General features: G+C 55.2%; 2 protein-coding genes across 2 annotated transcripts; both read right to left on the bottom strand.

The window, feature by feature from the left end:
- Positions 1–9,758: 9,758 nt before the first annotated feature.
- Positions 9,759–11,001, bottom strand: TMEM95 (transmembrane protein 95; the record flags this gene model as incomplete). Its single annotated transcript, XM_081108917.1, has 6 exons — positions 9,759–9,850; positions 9,967–10,070; positions 10,182–10,206; positions 10,309–10,389; positions 10,570–10,626; positions 10,833–11,001. 6 exons carry the CDS (start codon positions 10,999–11,001, stop codon positions 9,759–9,761), a joined length of 528 nt encoding a protein of 175 aa, XP_080965043.1.
- A 267-nt stretch (positions 11,002–11,268) lies between these two features.
- On the bottom strand, positions 11,269–13,294 carry KCTD11 (potassium channel tetramerization domain containing 11). Its single transcript, XM_081109688.1, has one exon. The coding sequence runs from the start codon at positions 13,230–13,232 to the stop codon at positions 12,531–12,533; it is 702 nt and encodes a 233-aa protein (XP_080965814.1). The 5' UTR covers positions 13,233–13,294; the 3' UTR covers positions 11,269–12,530.
- Between the last annotated feature and the right edge of the window lie 862 nt (positions 13,295–14,156).

The following is a 14,156-nucleotide window of genomic DNA, read 5'->3' on the forward strand; positions in this document are numbered from 1 at the left end:
CTACCTGGGCCGGCTCATCGCACTGTCATTGCTCCCTTCACAGCTGTTGTTCTTTTTCTTTTTTTTAAAATATATTTTATTGATTTTTTTACAGAGAGGAAGGGAGAGAGATAGAGAGTTAGAAATATCGATGAGAGAGAAACATCGATCAGCTGCCTCCTGCACATCTCCTACTGGGGATGTGCCCGCAACCCAGGTACATGCCCTTGACCGGAATCGAACCCGGGACCTTTCAGTCCGCAGGCTGACGCTCTATCCACTGAGCCAAACCGGTTTCGGCCACATCTGTTGTTCTTGAAACACTTGTAGGCTCCACAGTGCAGGGACTGAGTCTGTCTTGTTCATCATGTGTTCCTAGTACTTGAGCCAGTGTAGGTATATAATAGGTGCAATGCATATTTTGAAGAAGTCTGCTTCGTCTAATTGTCATCCCTTTGTAGGTGATGTCTTTTCTCCCTGATTTTAGGACATTATTGGTGTTTTGTAGTTCTATTACAAAGTATCTAGTTATGGATTCTTTTCTATTTGTTCTTCTCAATATGTTGTATTTCCTGTACCTATGAATTTGCATCTTTCATCAGTTTTGGAAAATTCTCAGCCAGTATCTCTCCAACTATTCTTTTTCTCCATTCTTTGTATTCTCTCATTTGGGGACTCTGAGTAGAAGTATGCTAGACCTTTTCATTCTGTCCTCCATGTCTTTTAACTTCTTTTCCATGTCTTTCATTCTTTTTGTCTCCATGATGCAACCCATGTCATCTCTTCAGCTCTTTCTTCTAGTTCACCAATTCTTTCTTTGGTTATGGCTAATGTGCTGTTTAATTCATACACTGAGGGGGTGTGTCTTTTTTATTTTTTTGGTCATTGTTATGTCATATGAACATTACTTCCTATGCTGACAGTACTTTAATAAGGTATAACTTACATTCAGTAACATGTACAAATTTAACTGTATAAAATCAAAGCACTTCAAGAAATGCACACATCCCTTAATGCAGCTAAAGACCTGGAACAATCCTACAATCCCAGAAAGTTACCTTGTGCCCATTTGCAATCAATCCCATTCCCCAGAGGCAACTACTGTTCTGATTTCTTTTTTTTTTTTTTTTTTTTACAGAGAGGAAGGGAGAGAGATAGAGAGTTAGAAGCATCGATGAGAGAGAAACATCGATCAGCCGCCTCCTGCACACCTCTTACTGGGGATGTGCCCGCAACCCAGGTACATGCCCTTGACCGGAATCGAACCCAGGACCCTTCAGTCTGCAGGCCGACGCTCTATCCACTGAGCCAAACCGGTTTTGGCATGATTTCTAAAACCCATAGGTCACCTTTGCCTGCTCTTGACTTTCTTATCAATGGAGTTACACAGTGTTTATTATTTGCATTTAGCTTCTTTCATTCAACACATTTTTGAGATTCATCTTAGTGTTACATACTCTTTTGGTGGAAACACAATGGCTCCATAAGTTCCTTCAAGGAAGAGCATGTGAAACCTGATTTTTCTCTGAATGTCTGGTGTCCTCACAGGTCTGAGTGTACTAGAGGTCCTCTGGGAGTTGAACACATGAGTGTAGAGCACATGGGGAATGTAGAACATATGGGCAGATGCATCCAGAAAGGTTGGCAGTAGCAGAATAGGCATCAATTTATCCTTCCAGCAAGCTTTCATTGTGCCAGATTCTGGACACTCAGGTGAACAGTAGACAGAATACCTGCCTTGGTGGGATTCATTCTACAGAGCCTTGCAGAGCATGGTCAGGAGCTTGGACCTTACCCAGTGACTCTGGGAACTGTGCTGCGTCAGCCTGGCCAAGGGTGAACCTGAGGAGGGGCAGTGAAGGATTGGAGAAAAGACAGACAGGAGAATACGGCTGGGGCTCAGTGGATCCCCTGTGCCTGGATGAGGACACAAAACACCCAGCCTGCAAGCCTTTATTTTATAGTCTGATTAAAATAAGAGTAGATTAACTTTTATACAAATGTGCTTGCTTAGGCAACACTTTCTGCACCTCCCACAGCCCATTAGCTACTTAGGAAGGAATTAGGGAGGGCTACAAGGTCAGGCTTAATTATGCTGGGAGAGCTCTGCCCTCCAGGCTGGGACTTCTTTGTGGCCCTGCCACCCCGTCAGCCCAAGGCTTGACCCTAGAGCCCTACAGGGAATCACTGAAGGGTTTTTAATGGGGAATGACAGAACCAGCTTGCTATAGAAAGAGACTGGGAAAAGGTGAGAGAGGAGAAGCAGGAAGCTCAGGAAAGCGACTCTTACCATTGGTTCAGGGGAGAGAGATGGGCCCTGGCTAGGCCCTGCCTACGTGATGGAGAAGAGGCTGATGATGGGGCACTGTCAGCTGGCCTAGGTCCTCCATGTTCCAGCAGGACGTCAGAAGTAGAGGCTCAGCCCCGCCTTTGTCTTTGGCTTGGAAAAAAACAAACAGGTAATCAGAGGCCTCTTTATCCCCCCCTTCTCCCTGTTGATTTCTTACTTTGGGAGTTAAGTGCCTCTCATCCCCACCTTTGCCAGTAAAGGAGGGTGGGGTGTTGGGGAGCACAGTCTGACCCTCCTCACCACCCTCAGGGAGCATCTCCTTCATGCTAAGACGAATACTTACACCTGGAGGCCCAAATCAGGCACCACCCCAGCCTCTGCCATGCCCTATAGGCTCTGCATTCGAGAAGAATGAGCACATTCACACCGCTGGGGCCAAGTCTGTCCTCACTGGGCAGAGATCCAGGAGGATCAGCAGAGAGGGCGCCTTCCCCGCTCCCGCCTTGGGTTTAGCTTGGAGGTGGAACCCATCCCTCCTTTGAAACCTCTCTGCTCCTTTCGGGAACCACATTAGTGCCCCCGTGGCATCTTTTCTGCTCTGACCCCTGAGATCTCTGGGCTCTTTCCCTTCTACCTCACCCAGTCTCCTTCTCAGCAAGGGAAAGCACCTTCATGTTCTGCATCTCGCTCTCTTCTGAGCCTTTGCATGGCTGTTCCCTCTGCTTGGAAGAGTGTCCCCACCCTTATCCCAGCTTGACGCTGCTAAAGTGCAAGAAATCGATCCCTAACTGCTCAGGTCTCTTTCTCTGCACCCTAACGTCCCTGTGTTTGCACTCATGGCTCTGGTAGAATTTGCCAGTAACTTGTCTGTCTCCCCTGCTAGACTCGAAGCTCCAGGTAGAAAAGGACTTCATCTTGCCTGGGTATTGCTGTGTTCCCCATGCCCAATCTACTGCCTGGCTCAGATGATAAGGACTCAGTAACCTTTGTGAACAAATGGATGAGATAGTCGTCTGGCTAGGGTGAAGCTAAGGTTTTTGACATTAAGAGATCCTTTGCTGGGAGTGACGGGGAGGGGAGTTTCCAAACATAACCCATAATTATTTTCCTGGTGAAACCATCCCTGCCTCCCTCCCCATTTGGTATTCCATGTCCCCACGTGGTTGGCTCTTCCAAGATCCTTAGGTAAGACCCTCCTGTTCCATCACCCCATCTCCATCTCCCAGGACCTTGAGGCCTCATCCTTTCCCAATTTGCATTTGTCTCACTAGTTTCCAGAGTTACCAGCCCACCACCTTGTATGTATCTGCTGGTTTGCTTTCTCAGTGGTTTGCTTATACATACCATATTCTTTCAGGCTTACAGTGCAGCTGAGGGCATTTATTTATTTATTTAATATATTTTTATTGATCTCAGCGAGGAAGGAAGAGAGAGAGATATTGAAACATCAATGATGAGAGAGAATCATTGATTGGCTGCCCCCTGCACGCCCCCTACTGGGAATCGAGCCTGCAACCCAGGCAGGTGCCCTTGACTGGAATCGAACCTGGGACCCTCCAGTCCGCAGGCCAACGCTCTATCCATTGAGCCAAACTGGCTAGGGCGAGCTGAGGGCATTTAAAGCACAGTAGGTTGGGCCTCACCTCTGGAGCCCGACTGCCTGAGTTTGAATCCCAGCTTTACCACTCACATCCTGTGAATCTGAGCAAGTTACTTCATATTTCTGTGCCTCCGTTTCGTCATCTTCAAGATAAACCTATTAGGAGTATCTCACCTTTTGAGGTTATTGGAGAATTAACTGTGCCTACATGTGTGGTAGCCAGCCTCCAAGATGGCTGCCAATGACCCTCCCCTCCTGGTATTCTCACGTTGTGTAATGCCTGCCCACAATGAATGGTGCTAATCTGTGTAATCAGTGGGCTGTTCTGAAAAGGATGGTGTGTGACTTCTGAGGTCATAAAAGACAGTGTGGCTCTTGCCTTTCTCTCTTGAGTCACTCACTCTGGGGGAAGCCAGCCCCCCCATCGTAAGGACACGCAGGCCCTCTGTGGAGAGGCTCTACATATCGAGGGCCTTCAGCACCAAGTTCTAAGCCCCTTTTTCTGCCCCACTGTTCTAGTTATCTATTGTTGAGTAATAATACCTAGCGGCCAAAAAAAAAAAAAAAAAAAACTCATTATGCTCCTGGATTTTGAGCATCTGGGATTCCTGCAGAACACTCTAGGGATGGTTTATATCTCTGCTCCACTCTGTCTTGTGTCTCAGTTGGAAAAACTGAAAGTCTGGGGGTGACTTGACAGCTGAGGGCTGTATTATCACTATGTCTGGCAGTTGATGCTGGATTTTGGCTGAACTCCCCCACGTGGACTCTGCATGTAGGCCAGGAGTCCTCACAGCATCGTGACTCTGCTCCAGAGTGAGAATCCCAAGAGGCAGAGGGCAGAAGGTGCCAATTTCTTAAGGCTGGAGACCAGAAAGTGACCCAGCATCACTTTTGCCAGTCAAGAAGCCCAGGTTCAAGGGTAGGATACATAAGTCCTACCTCTGTATGGGAGGCAAGTGAGAGAACATGGGGGCCATTATTTAAAACTGCTGTAGCAGCCTCCCATGTATGGCGAGGGGCTCAGAAAAGCCAGGCCTGCCCTGGAAGGCCACACTCCGGGTGAGTTGGCCTTATGTGCTCAGAAAAGAAACACAGACTCTACCAGCCTCCTGTGCTACGTGCTCAGCAAGAGCTTCCATGGGGAGGGCATGCCACAAGGGTTCAGAGAAAGGGCTGGAGTTGTCAGGGTGCTTCCTAGAATCTACCAGGTGCCAGGCACTGGGGAGACAAAAACATAAAGCTTGAAGCAGTGGCTTTATAGGGTAAGGCGTGGCGTAGAGCTAGGACGTGTAAAGAAGCACTACCACCTGATGGAACAGGTGCCCCATGAGAGACAATCCACCCTGCCTCAGGGGCTCAGAGGAGGTTTCCCAGGAAAAGCGATGTCTGAGCCAAAGGAGAAGGGTATCCCAGGGATAGGAACAAGCCCAGGCAAAGGTAAGGCAACATGAGAACACAGGGTTTGGCCAAGGATGCGTGACTCAGAGTGGCTGTGGGGTGGACAGAGCTGAGAGGTAAGGCTCCAGGGACATGTTGGGGTCAGGTTCCAAGAAGCATTACAAAGGCAAATCACTACTGGTGCGAAGTAGGCAAGTGACATGAGTGGCAGAGGGTGCCCGTGGTGTGCTGGCACTGCCATGAGGCCTGGGAGAGATCACAAGAGGCGGGTGGGTGGGGTCAGGGGGAGGTGAGTTTGGGCATGTGGAGCATGAGAGGCCTGTGAGGCATCCGAGTGGAGATTCCAGTTTGATATGTTTGGACAGGTCTGCCCTGAGGACTAAATGAGACAGGGGAGCTGGTTGCTGATGGAGAGCCTTGAACGCCAGGGTCAAGGGCCAAGTCTATCTTCTTTTTTTTCCTTTTTAAATGTTTTTATTGATTTTTAGAGAGAGAGGAAGGGAGAGGGATAGAGATATAGAAACATCAGTGATGAGAGACAATCATTGATTGGCTGCCTCCCGCACGCCCCACACTGGGAACCGAGTCCGCAACCTGGGCATGTGCCCTGACCCGGAATTGAACCGCAACCTCCTGGTTCATAGATCGATGCCCAACCACTGAGCCATGTCAGCCAGGCCCAAGTCTATATAGTCTGTAGGCAAGGAAGAGTTAGGGAAGGTTTTAACTAAGATATCATAATGGCTAATGATTAATGAGGGCTCCTTGCAATAATGTTGGGTACAGTTCCAAGTATTTTATATGAACTTATTTGGACCTCACAGTAATCCTATAAGGTGAATACTGCTGCATTCCATGGAATTTAAGAAATCACCAGTCGTAATATATATACCATTATATGTCTTCAATTGAAGATGGATTCTTCAGAGATGTTAAAATGTAAACAGGAAAAATAAGGCCATAGAATCAATGAAATACATGATCTGCATTTAAAATATAAAGAAACAGGAACCGAGAAGTTCAATAACTTGCCCAAGGTCCACTAAGAGGCAAAGTCAGGATCTGAAGCTCAAGTCCAAAGCCCACGTTCTTTTATTTGTTTTTTAAATAATTCTTTATTGTCAAAAGTATTACATATGTCCCCCTTTTCTCCCATTGACCCCCTCCAGCCCACTCCCACCGCCCACCCCAGGCCCTCAGCGCCCCGTGGTCTGTAACCATGGCCATTTGTATATGCATACAAGGTTCTTGGTTGATTACTTCCCATCCACCCACCCTCCCCTGCCTTCCCTCCGAGACAAAGCCCAAGTTCTTAACCATCATTTGATATTGGACCGAAGGTTGTGAGCATGTGGAGTTTTAAGACCAGTGTGGCCTTTGTACTGAGGGTACAAAGTACTTGAGGGGAGTGGGGAAAGTCAGATGGCATAACTTGGAGACAAATCCACAGTGAGAGGGGTCTAGAATGGGCTGGGTGCCATGGGGCGGGAGGGGACAGGCGGCGTAGAGGTCCTTCGTGAATGGGCAGAAGTGGTTGACCCACTGCATGCTGGGTGTGAAAACAAGGACAGCTCCGAAATGTGGAGCCTGGGAACAATGGCACAGCACAGGAGGGAAAGGGGCAGCTGCTGCAGACCAGAGGAGAGCGGCGGTCCCTGGGCAGCTAGGAGGGCGGCTTCCCATCCCAGCTGGGGAAGTGACGCTGCCTGGCACCCGGTGGGCACTCACTAAGTATTTGTCAAATGAATGGATGAATGAGTTGGTGCTTGATCTTGGGCAAGTTGTATAATCAGGCTGTAAGATCTCTGGGTCTCATTCTTTGTGTGTGTAAAATGACGGGATGGGACTAGAACATGTAAAACAACATGGGTGGTACTCTCCTGGAAGGAGTAGGCATTCTTCTCCCCATTCCAGGACATTCTTGGGTACCCCCAAAACAGTGCTCCCAACCCTGGCTGTAAGGTAGATGAACCCAGGCCCCATAAGAGACCACTGAATTCAGAATCTCTGGAGATGAGGCCCAGGCCTGGGTAATTTCTAAAGCTTCTCTAAAGCTTCACTCTGATGTGCAGCTGGTTGAGAACTTTGACCCTGGAGCCTCCAAGTATCCCATTTGAAAACCACTGAGGTCGGTGAGGGCTGGGACCCCTTCCAGGCCTAGGCCCTGTGCTTGGTGACAGGCCTCTCCCCCCCCCCCCCAAATATTTTTATTGATTTCAGAGAGGAAGAGAGAGGGAGAGATAGAAACATCAATGATGAGAGAGAATCATTGCTTGGCTACCTCTTGCATGTCCCCTACTGGGGACAGAGCTCGCAACCTCAGCATGTGCCCTTGACTGGAATCGAACCTGGGAGCCTTCAGTCCGCAAGCCGACGCTCTACCCACAGAGCCAAACCGGCTAGGGCTAGCCCTCTCGTTTCATGTCCCACCTCCCATCTCCCAAACCAAAACTCCGGACAGCCAAGGGACCAAACACCAGGGTTTCTCAACCACATGCTATGGACATTTGGGCTGGATGATTCCTAGTTGTAGAGGACTCTCCTGGGCATGTTAGGATGTTGAGCAGCATCGGTGGTCTCTACCCACTGGGTGCCAGTAGCATATCCCCCCCAATCAAAGCAATCAAAAATGTCTCCAGACGTAGCCAAATGCCTCATGGGGTGCAAAACCGCCCCAGTGGAGAACCACTGTGCTCCCCTGAGTTTCCTGCCCTTCACCCCAGTGGCAGACAGAGACCAGGCAGGGGCGGAGGCCATTTCACAGCAGTTTAGTTGGGCCCGGCAGGAGGGAGGCCGCCCTGGGAGGCCCAGGCTTCACAATGCTAAATGGGGGAGAGCCTGCCAGCAGACTGACTGATGTGGTCTTGCTCCAGAGGGAGGACGTTTTCCAGAACACTCATTCCCGGATTCCCAGTCAGTCACAGGAGGGCCAGGAGTCGCTTCTGGGGCAAACAGCCCCCGCGTTACGGGAACAGGCAGGCCGGGGTGTGGGCGTGGGAGTGCGTGTGGAGGGGATTCTTTCCTTCTGTAGATATTTTCCTGGCATTGGTGACGGCCCTATCTGATTGGTTGAGGGCTGCAGGGGAGGAAGTTTCCAACTGTGGGTGCCTGGGCCCCTGGAGGCCTCCGACAGTAGGATCATGGGGACATCTGGGTTTCAGAATCTGGAAGACTGAACCTTTGGGGCTGGAACTAAGGGGCTGGCTGCCTCACACCTCCCCGCCCCCAAGCTAAGTGGAAGGTATGGGTATGGGCACACTCCCTTTACAACTGGAGGCTAGGATCTGTCAGCGTCTTCGTAAGTCGCTTTTTGCTTCAAGGAAGTGGAACCTGAGGGAAGATGGAGGTGGGAGGTCTGGGAAGGGAAGGGAAGGCAGGGGATGGGGGGGGGGGGAAGGGAAGGGAGAAGAGGAGAAGGGAAGGGAGAGGGAGGGGAGGGGAGAGAAGGAGATGGGAGGGGAGGGGAGGGCAGGGGAGGGGAGAGGAGGGGAGGGGAGAGGAGGGGAGGGGAGAGGAGGTAAGAGAGGAGAGAGGAGGGGAGGGGAAGGGAGAAGAGGGGAGGGGAGAAGAAGGGAGGGAGGGGAGGGGAAGGGAGAGAAAGGGGAGGGGAGGGGAGGAAAGGGAAGGGGATGGGAGGGGAAGGGAACTGGGAGGGAAGGGGATGGGAGGGAAGGGGATGGGAGGGAAGGGGATGGGAGGGGAAGGGAACTGGGAGGGAAGGGGATGGGAGGGAAGGGAAGGGGATGGGAGGGGAAGGGAACTGGCAGGGGGGGGGAAGGGTGGGAGGGAAGGGGATGAGAGGGAAGGGGATGGGAGGGAAGGGGATGGGAGGGGAGGGGGTGGGAGGGAAGGGGATGGGAGGGAAGGGGATGGGAGGGAAAGGGATGGGAGGGGAGGGGGTGGGAGGGAAGGGGATGGGAGGGAAGGGAAGGGGATGGGAGGGAAGGGAACTGGCGGGGAAAAGGGTGGGAGGGAAGGGGATGGGAGGGGAAGGGGATGGGAAGGAAGGGGAATGGGAGGGAAGGGGATGGGAGGGAAGGGAAGGGGATGGGAGGGGAAGGGAACTGGCGGGGGGGGGGGGGAAGGGTGGGAGGGAAGGGGATGGGAGGGAAGGGGATGGGAGGGGAGGGGGTGGGAGGGGAGGGGATGGGAGGGAAGGGGATGGGAGGGAAAGGGATGAGAGGGAAGGAGGGAAGGGGATGGGAGGGGAAGGGGATGGGAAGGGAAGGGGATGGGAGGGGAAGGGAACTGGCGGGGGGGGGGGGGGGTGGAAAGGGTGGGAGGGAAGGGGATGGGAGGGAAGGGGATGGGAGGGAAGGGGATGGGAGGGGAAGGGAACTGGCAAGGAAAAGGGTGGGAGGGAAGGGGATGGGAGGGGAGGGGGTGGGAGGGGAGGGGGTGGGAGGGGAGGGGGTGGGAGGGGAGGGTGGTGGAAAGCACTGGGCGGTCGGAGGCAGGGAGGCTGTTTCCTGCCCCCCCTCCCCCCACTCACTCCACCACAAGGCTCAGGACGCCCAGGAGCAGGACAGTTCCAAAGACACAGAGGAGCAGAATCCTGGCTTCCCGAAGATCGTGACTTCCTGCGGGAACCCAGGAAACAGTGAAGGATGCTGGAGACCACACCCCCGGACACTGGGGGAGCCCGAGAGCTCCGAGGCCTGGGTGAGGTGAGGCAGGCAGGGTGGGGCATGAGGACCTGGGAAGCAGCGCCTTTGGGGCCAGCAGAGCACCTCAAAGCCCTCGCAGGTGGAGCAGTTGTACAGGATGGTGCTGCCCCCTGCAGGAGACAGCGGGCCAGAGCTGGGGAGGGGAAGCCCGACTCCAGCCTCGGACTATCCCGCTTCCTCCCGCCCAGCCCACTGCAGGCTCTCCTGGGAGCCGGCCCGGTCCTCACTGCCTCTCCGTTCCTACTCACAGCAGGCGGGACTGCAGAGAGCTGAAATGAAAGGCAAGGAGGGTGGGCACCGATGAGCCGTCCGGCCGCACACCCCTTCGCCCCAGGCCCCAGGCCCTCCTGGGTGCCCCCTCCCATCAGTACCTTCCCTGTTGTACTCGGGAAACTTGGTCCTCTGAAGCCATTGCCAATACAGAGGGAGCGAGGAGAAAGACCTTCTGATCTCTGGGGAGGCAGAGAGCAGCCATTCTGCCGGGGTCTCAGTCCTGTGGGCCTCCCCCCTCTCACCCAGCACGTCCCCCATCACTCCCTTCTGTCTCCACCTGCCCGCCACCCTTCCCTGCCGCCCAGCCCCCTCCTCGTGTCCGTCCGAGCCCCTGGTTGGGCCTTCCCCGGTGACCTCACCCAGGACCCTCAGGACCCTGTGAGTCTTCTCCGTGACCTTGTTCATGGACTCCTCATCTGTGGGGATGGGCAAGGACCATGATTTCCTCATCAGCCCAGAAGAAGATTCTTCCTTGACGTTGCCACGGTCCAAAGAAGCCCTCCCACAGGGAGAGCCAGTGAGTCCAGGGACTCAGCTGAGGGCACAGCTGGGAAGCCACAGGCTGCCCTGCTTGGGGCACGGGGTGACTACTGCTGAGCCCGTCCCTGGGGGCTGGACTTACCTAAGGCAAAGGTGGAGAAGTTCCAGGAGGCCTCACAGTCCTTCCACTGGGCCTCTATCTGGCTGCAGAGCCGAGCCAGGCGGCCCGACAAGCCATGCGCTGGGAGGCGGCAGAAGAGACAGGCCTGGGCAGCCTCCAGGAAAGCCACACTTAGTGCCAGCGTCCACATGAGGCCCCGTGAGGGTGCCGGCACCCCCTGGGGTACGAAGGCTCTGTGATCCTGGCTCTGGCCCTTTGCCTGAAAGTTGCAGAGTTCCAGAACAGTTGGAGGTTCTAGAGCATTCCAGAACAGTGCCACTGCTCCTTCCCTGGCCTGGGTGAACCTGGGGCCCGAGGGACTGGGGACCAGAAGACGACACTGATGTGCTGATGGGAGAGGGGCAGAGAAAGCAGGACTTCCGTTGCGAGGGAGACAGCACTTGACAAGTTTGTGGTTCCAAAAGCAACTTTATTTTTCTTCTTGTGATAAATAATAAGCGACTCTCCAGAGAGGCTGTTCGTGAATATCCCATCCCCTCAGAGATGCAAAAATCCCACCCCTTCCCATATCCTCGTCGACGCTCCCAAACTCTTAAGCTCCTCTCTGCTCCCAGCAGCCTTGAGTCTTTCCCCAGCTATCTCCTAGCAACAGGCCCACGGTTGCCTTAACAACCAAGAATTCCATAAAGGTCTCCAAGGGCCCGCTAAGCCCAGTGACTTCTCTTACCCCTCTCACCAGGAAGATCCCAGTGACTTAAACCCCAACAGGCCCCTTCTGCATCCGTGGTGACGTGAATGCACGTGTATGCATATACATACACACCCCTTGTGGTTAAACTATTAATTTTCAGTCTACTCACACCCATAGACACACCTGGTGCTCAGCTTCTGAGCAACCTCAAACAGGCCTGGACATGCGGAGACCACAGAAAGACCAGCACACAGACACCACTGCCCGCAACACAGATGGAAGCCCGGATGTCAGGGACTCACACATCAGTCAGACACACACAAACACGCACGTACACATGAAGGGAGGTAGGCCAAGGCCCAAAAAGATGCTGCCCTCCTCCCCATGGCCAGCTCCACCATCAATACCAGATCCTTTAAAAAACGTGGGTGTCAGAGGGATGCTCCACCCCATAGTGAATAGGGATTCTCCTAGCTCCCTTCTGCAGCCGAGGGTGGGGTGTAGCTGTTCTGCCCCCCTCAGTAGGTGACTTGGGACACAGCAGATCTCCCTCCCTATGTTCCTTCAGGCCAGGCCACTCAGCTCAGGAGAAGTCACAGTCCAGGAGACCACATCAGAGCAACCCGAAGTCCCTCCTCCTTCCAGGCCTGTGTCCTGCATTGCTCTGCTAGGCCTAGCCTGGGGCAGAGACGTGTCCCCACTTTTCCAGACCCCTGAATATTGAGCTCCAACCAAGACACTGGAGGTCCCCAGGCTCAGGTGAGAATGAGCCAGGGCAACCTGCCGGCCCTCCCAGGATCAGCACCCATCCAGCCCTGGGTACCGCTTGTGAGCCCTCAGTGGGCTTGGGTTGGGGAGTCCCGCCCACATTTGGGCTCCGGTCAGGTGCAGTGGGACCTCCGACTCACAGCCCCAAAGCAGAGCTAGGAAGGGGCTTCAGGGGAGCCTTCATCCCCTTTGCTGTCCCCTTCTTCTCCCTCCCCCACCCCCCTACAGTCAAACCAAGGGCAGTAGTCCCAGCTTAGTTCTTAGTGCCGAACAAAGCGCAGAGACCTGGAGTTGAGTAGGTCTTCAGGGTCAGGGAACACGGAGTCCAGCCGGAAGCCGTGCTCCAGAGCCACCCGGAGCACCTCCTCCAGGAAGCCCGGTGAGCCGGCCACTTCCCGTCGCTCTCCCGGCCCCCCAGTCCACAGTGGCTGCAGCCCCAGTTTCCTGTACTCCACTTCCGGAAGTTCCGTGGGGCGGGGGGCCCACTCCAGACGAAAGTGTGGTCCCCCCTCTGCTCTCTCCTCATTGGCCACACCAAATCGGGCCCTCAAGGCACCCAGACACTCTTGGTCGGTGCAGAAGAGGTTGGCTCGGAAGGTGTCCACCCGGGCAGAGCTCAGCTCATAGTGGTGGGGGCCCTGGCGCGCAGAGAAGTGCACCACGCGGGGGCTGGCATCCACATCTGCGTGGAGCAGGGCAGCTGTGGGTGCAGGGGTCCCCTGAGAGGCCTCCAGTTCCCGCAGGGCATCTAGGAGGGGCTGGATCTGGTAGAAGTCGGCCTCTGCCCTGAGAAGCGCCGTCTCCCCATATCCCAGGGGCAGGTCCAGGCGGCCCAGCCGCAGGAAATTGAGAATGTGCCGGAAGGCCTTGCCATCCCGGTCGATGAAGTAGTAGTGGCCACCGCCCTTGGAGTTGAGGTTGGGGGGAATAGGGGTGTCAGCCCTAAACATGGCCCCCAGCATGGAGTCTGGGAAGCGAGTCAGGGTCTCCAAAGTGGTGGAATATAACGTGCCCCCCACATTCAGGGTCACGGGGCCCCCAAAGGAGGGGGGTGAAGAGGGCACAGGAGGAGGGGAAATTTTGGGGAGTGCTGGAGACACCCAAAGAGAAAAGGGCAGGACTGCCTGGGTGTGCGCGGAATGGGGTCGGAAGGTTCAGACTCAGGGGGAGGCACTGGTTGGAGTCGAAGGCAGCAAGATCCGGGGCTCCCCCAGCTACCGTGCGGTGGGGGATGGCTCCTGGGCACAGAGCGCCCAGGGGCTTGGAGGACTGATGCGGAGCGCGCAGCGAAGTCCAAGAGGATGGCAAGTTCCGTCCAGACGCGTCCACCTCTGGGCGGCCAGCGGTCCGTTCTGCGGTCTGTAGACGGGGCTTCCGGACCCAACCGGCAGGTGACGGTCGAGCGCCAGGCCGCCTGTTTGCGGGTCCAGCCTCCGAGTCCTCGGGCGGATCGCCGTCGCCGCGAGCAGACCCCCCGGGTCCTGGGGGCCAGTCAGAGGCCTGGCCTGGGCCCGGCTCCAGCGGGTCCCGGGGATGGAGGCGGGGCTCCCCGAGCTGACAGCGGAGGGGCCGCGGGTCGCGGGGGCGAGGACGCACGCTGACTCCCAGCTGCGACGGTGCGGGGCTCGAGGGGAGCGGCCGGGAGTCTCGGGACCGGGTGCCTGCAGCTGCTTCGGCGCTCTCCGCCCCCAGGAAGTGCCGGGGCTGCCGCGCCGGTCCTTTAAGAGCCGGCCCCGCCCCCGCCCCGGCGCCCCGCCCCCGCCCCCGCCGCTCCGAGGGCCCCGGGGACGCGGGGAGGACCGGCCGGACCGGGCGCGAGCGGGGGCGGGGCCGGCGGTGACTCGTGCGCGTCGCTCCGGATGTGGCCGCGCCGCCCGCCGGCCCAG

The sequence above is a fragment of the Myotis nattereri genome (assembly GCF_964212035.1).
Source record: "Myotis nattereri genome assembly, chromosome: 16".
Taxonomy (NCBI): domain Eukaryota; kingdom Metazoa; phylum Chordata; class Mammalia; order Chiroptera; family Vespertilionidae; genus Myotis; species Myotis nattereri.

Coding starts and splice junctions, on each gene's coding strand:
- KCTD11 (XM_081109688.1), bottom strand. CDS start 13,232: ATGCTGGGGGCCATGTTTAGGGCTGACACCCCTATTCCCCCCAACCTC.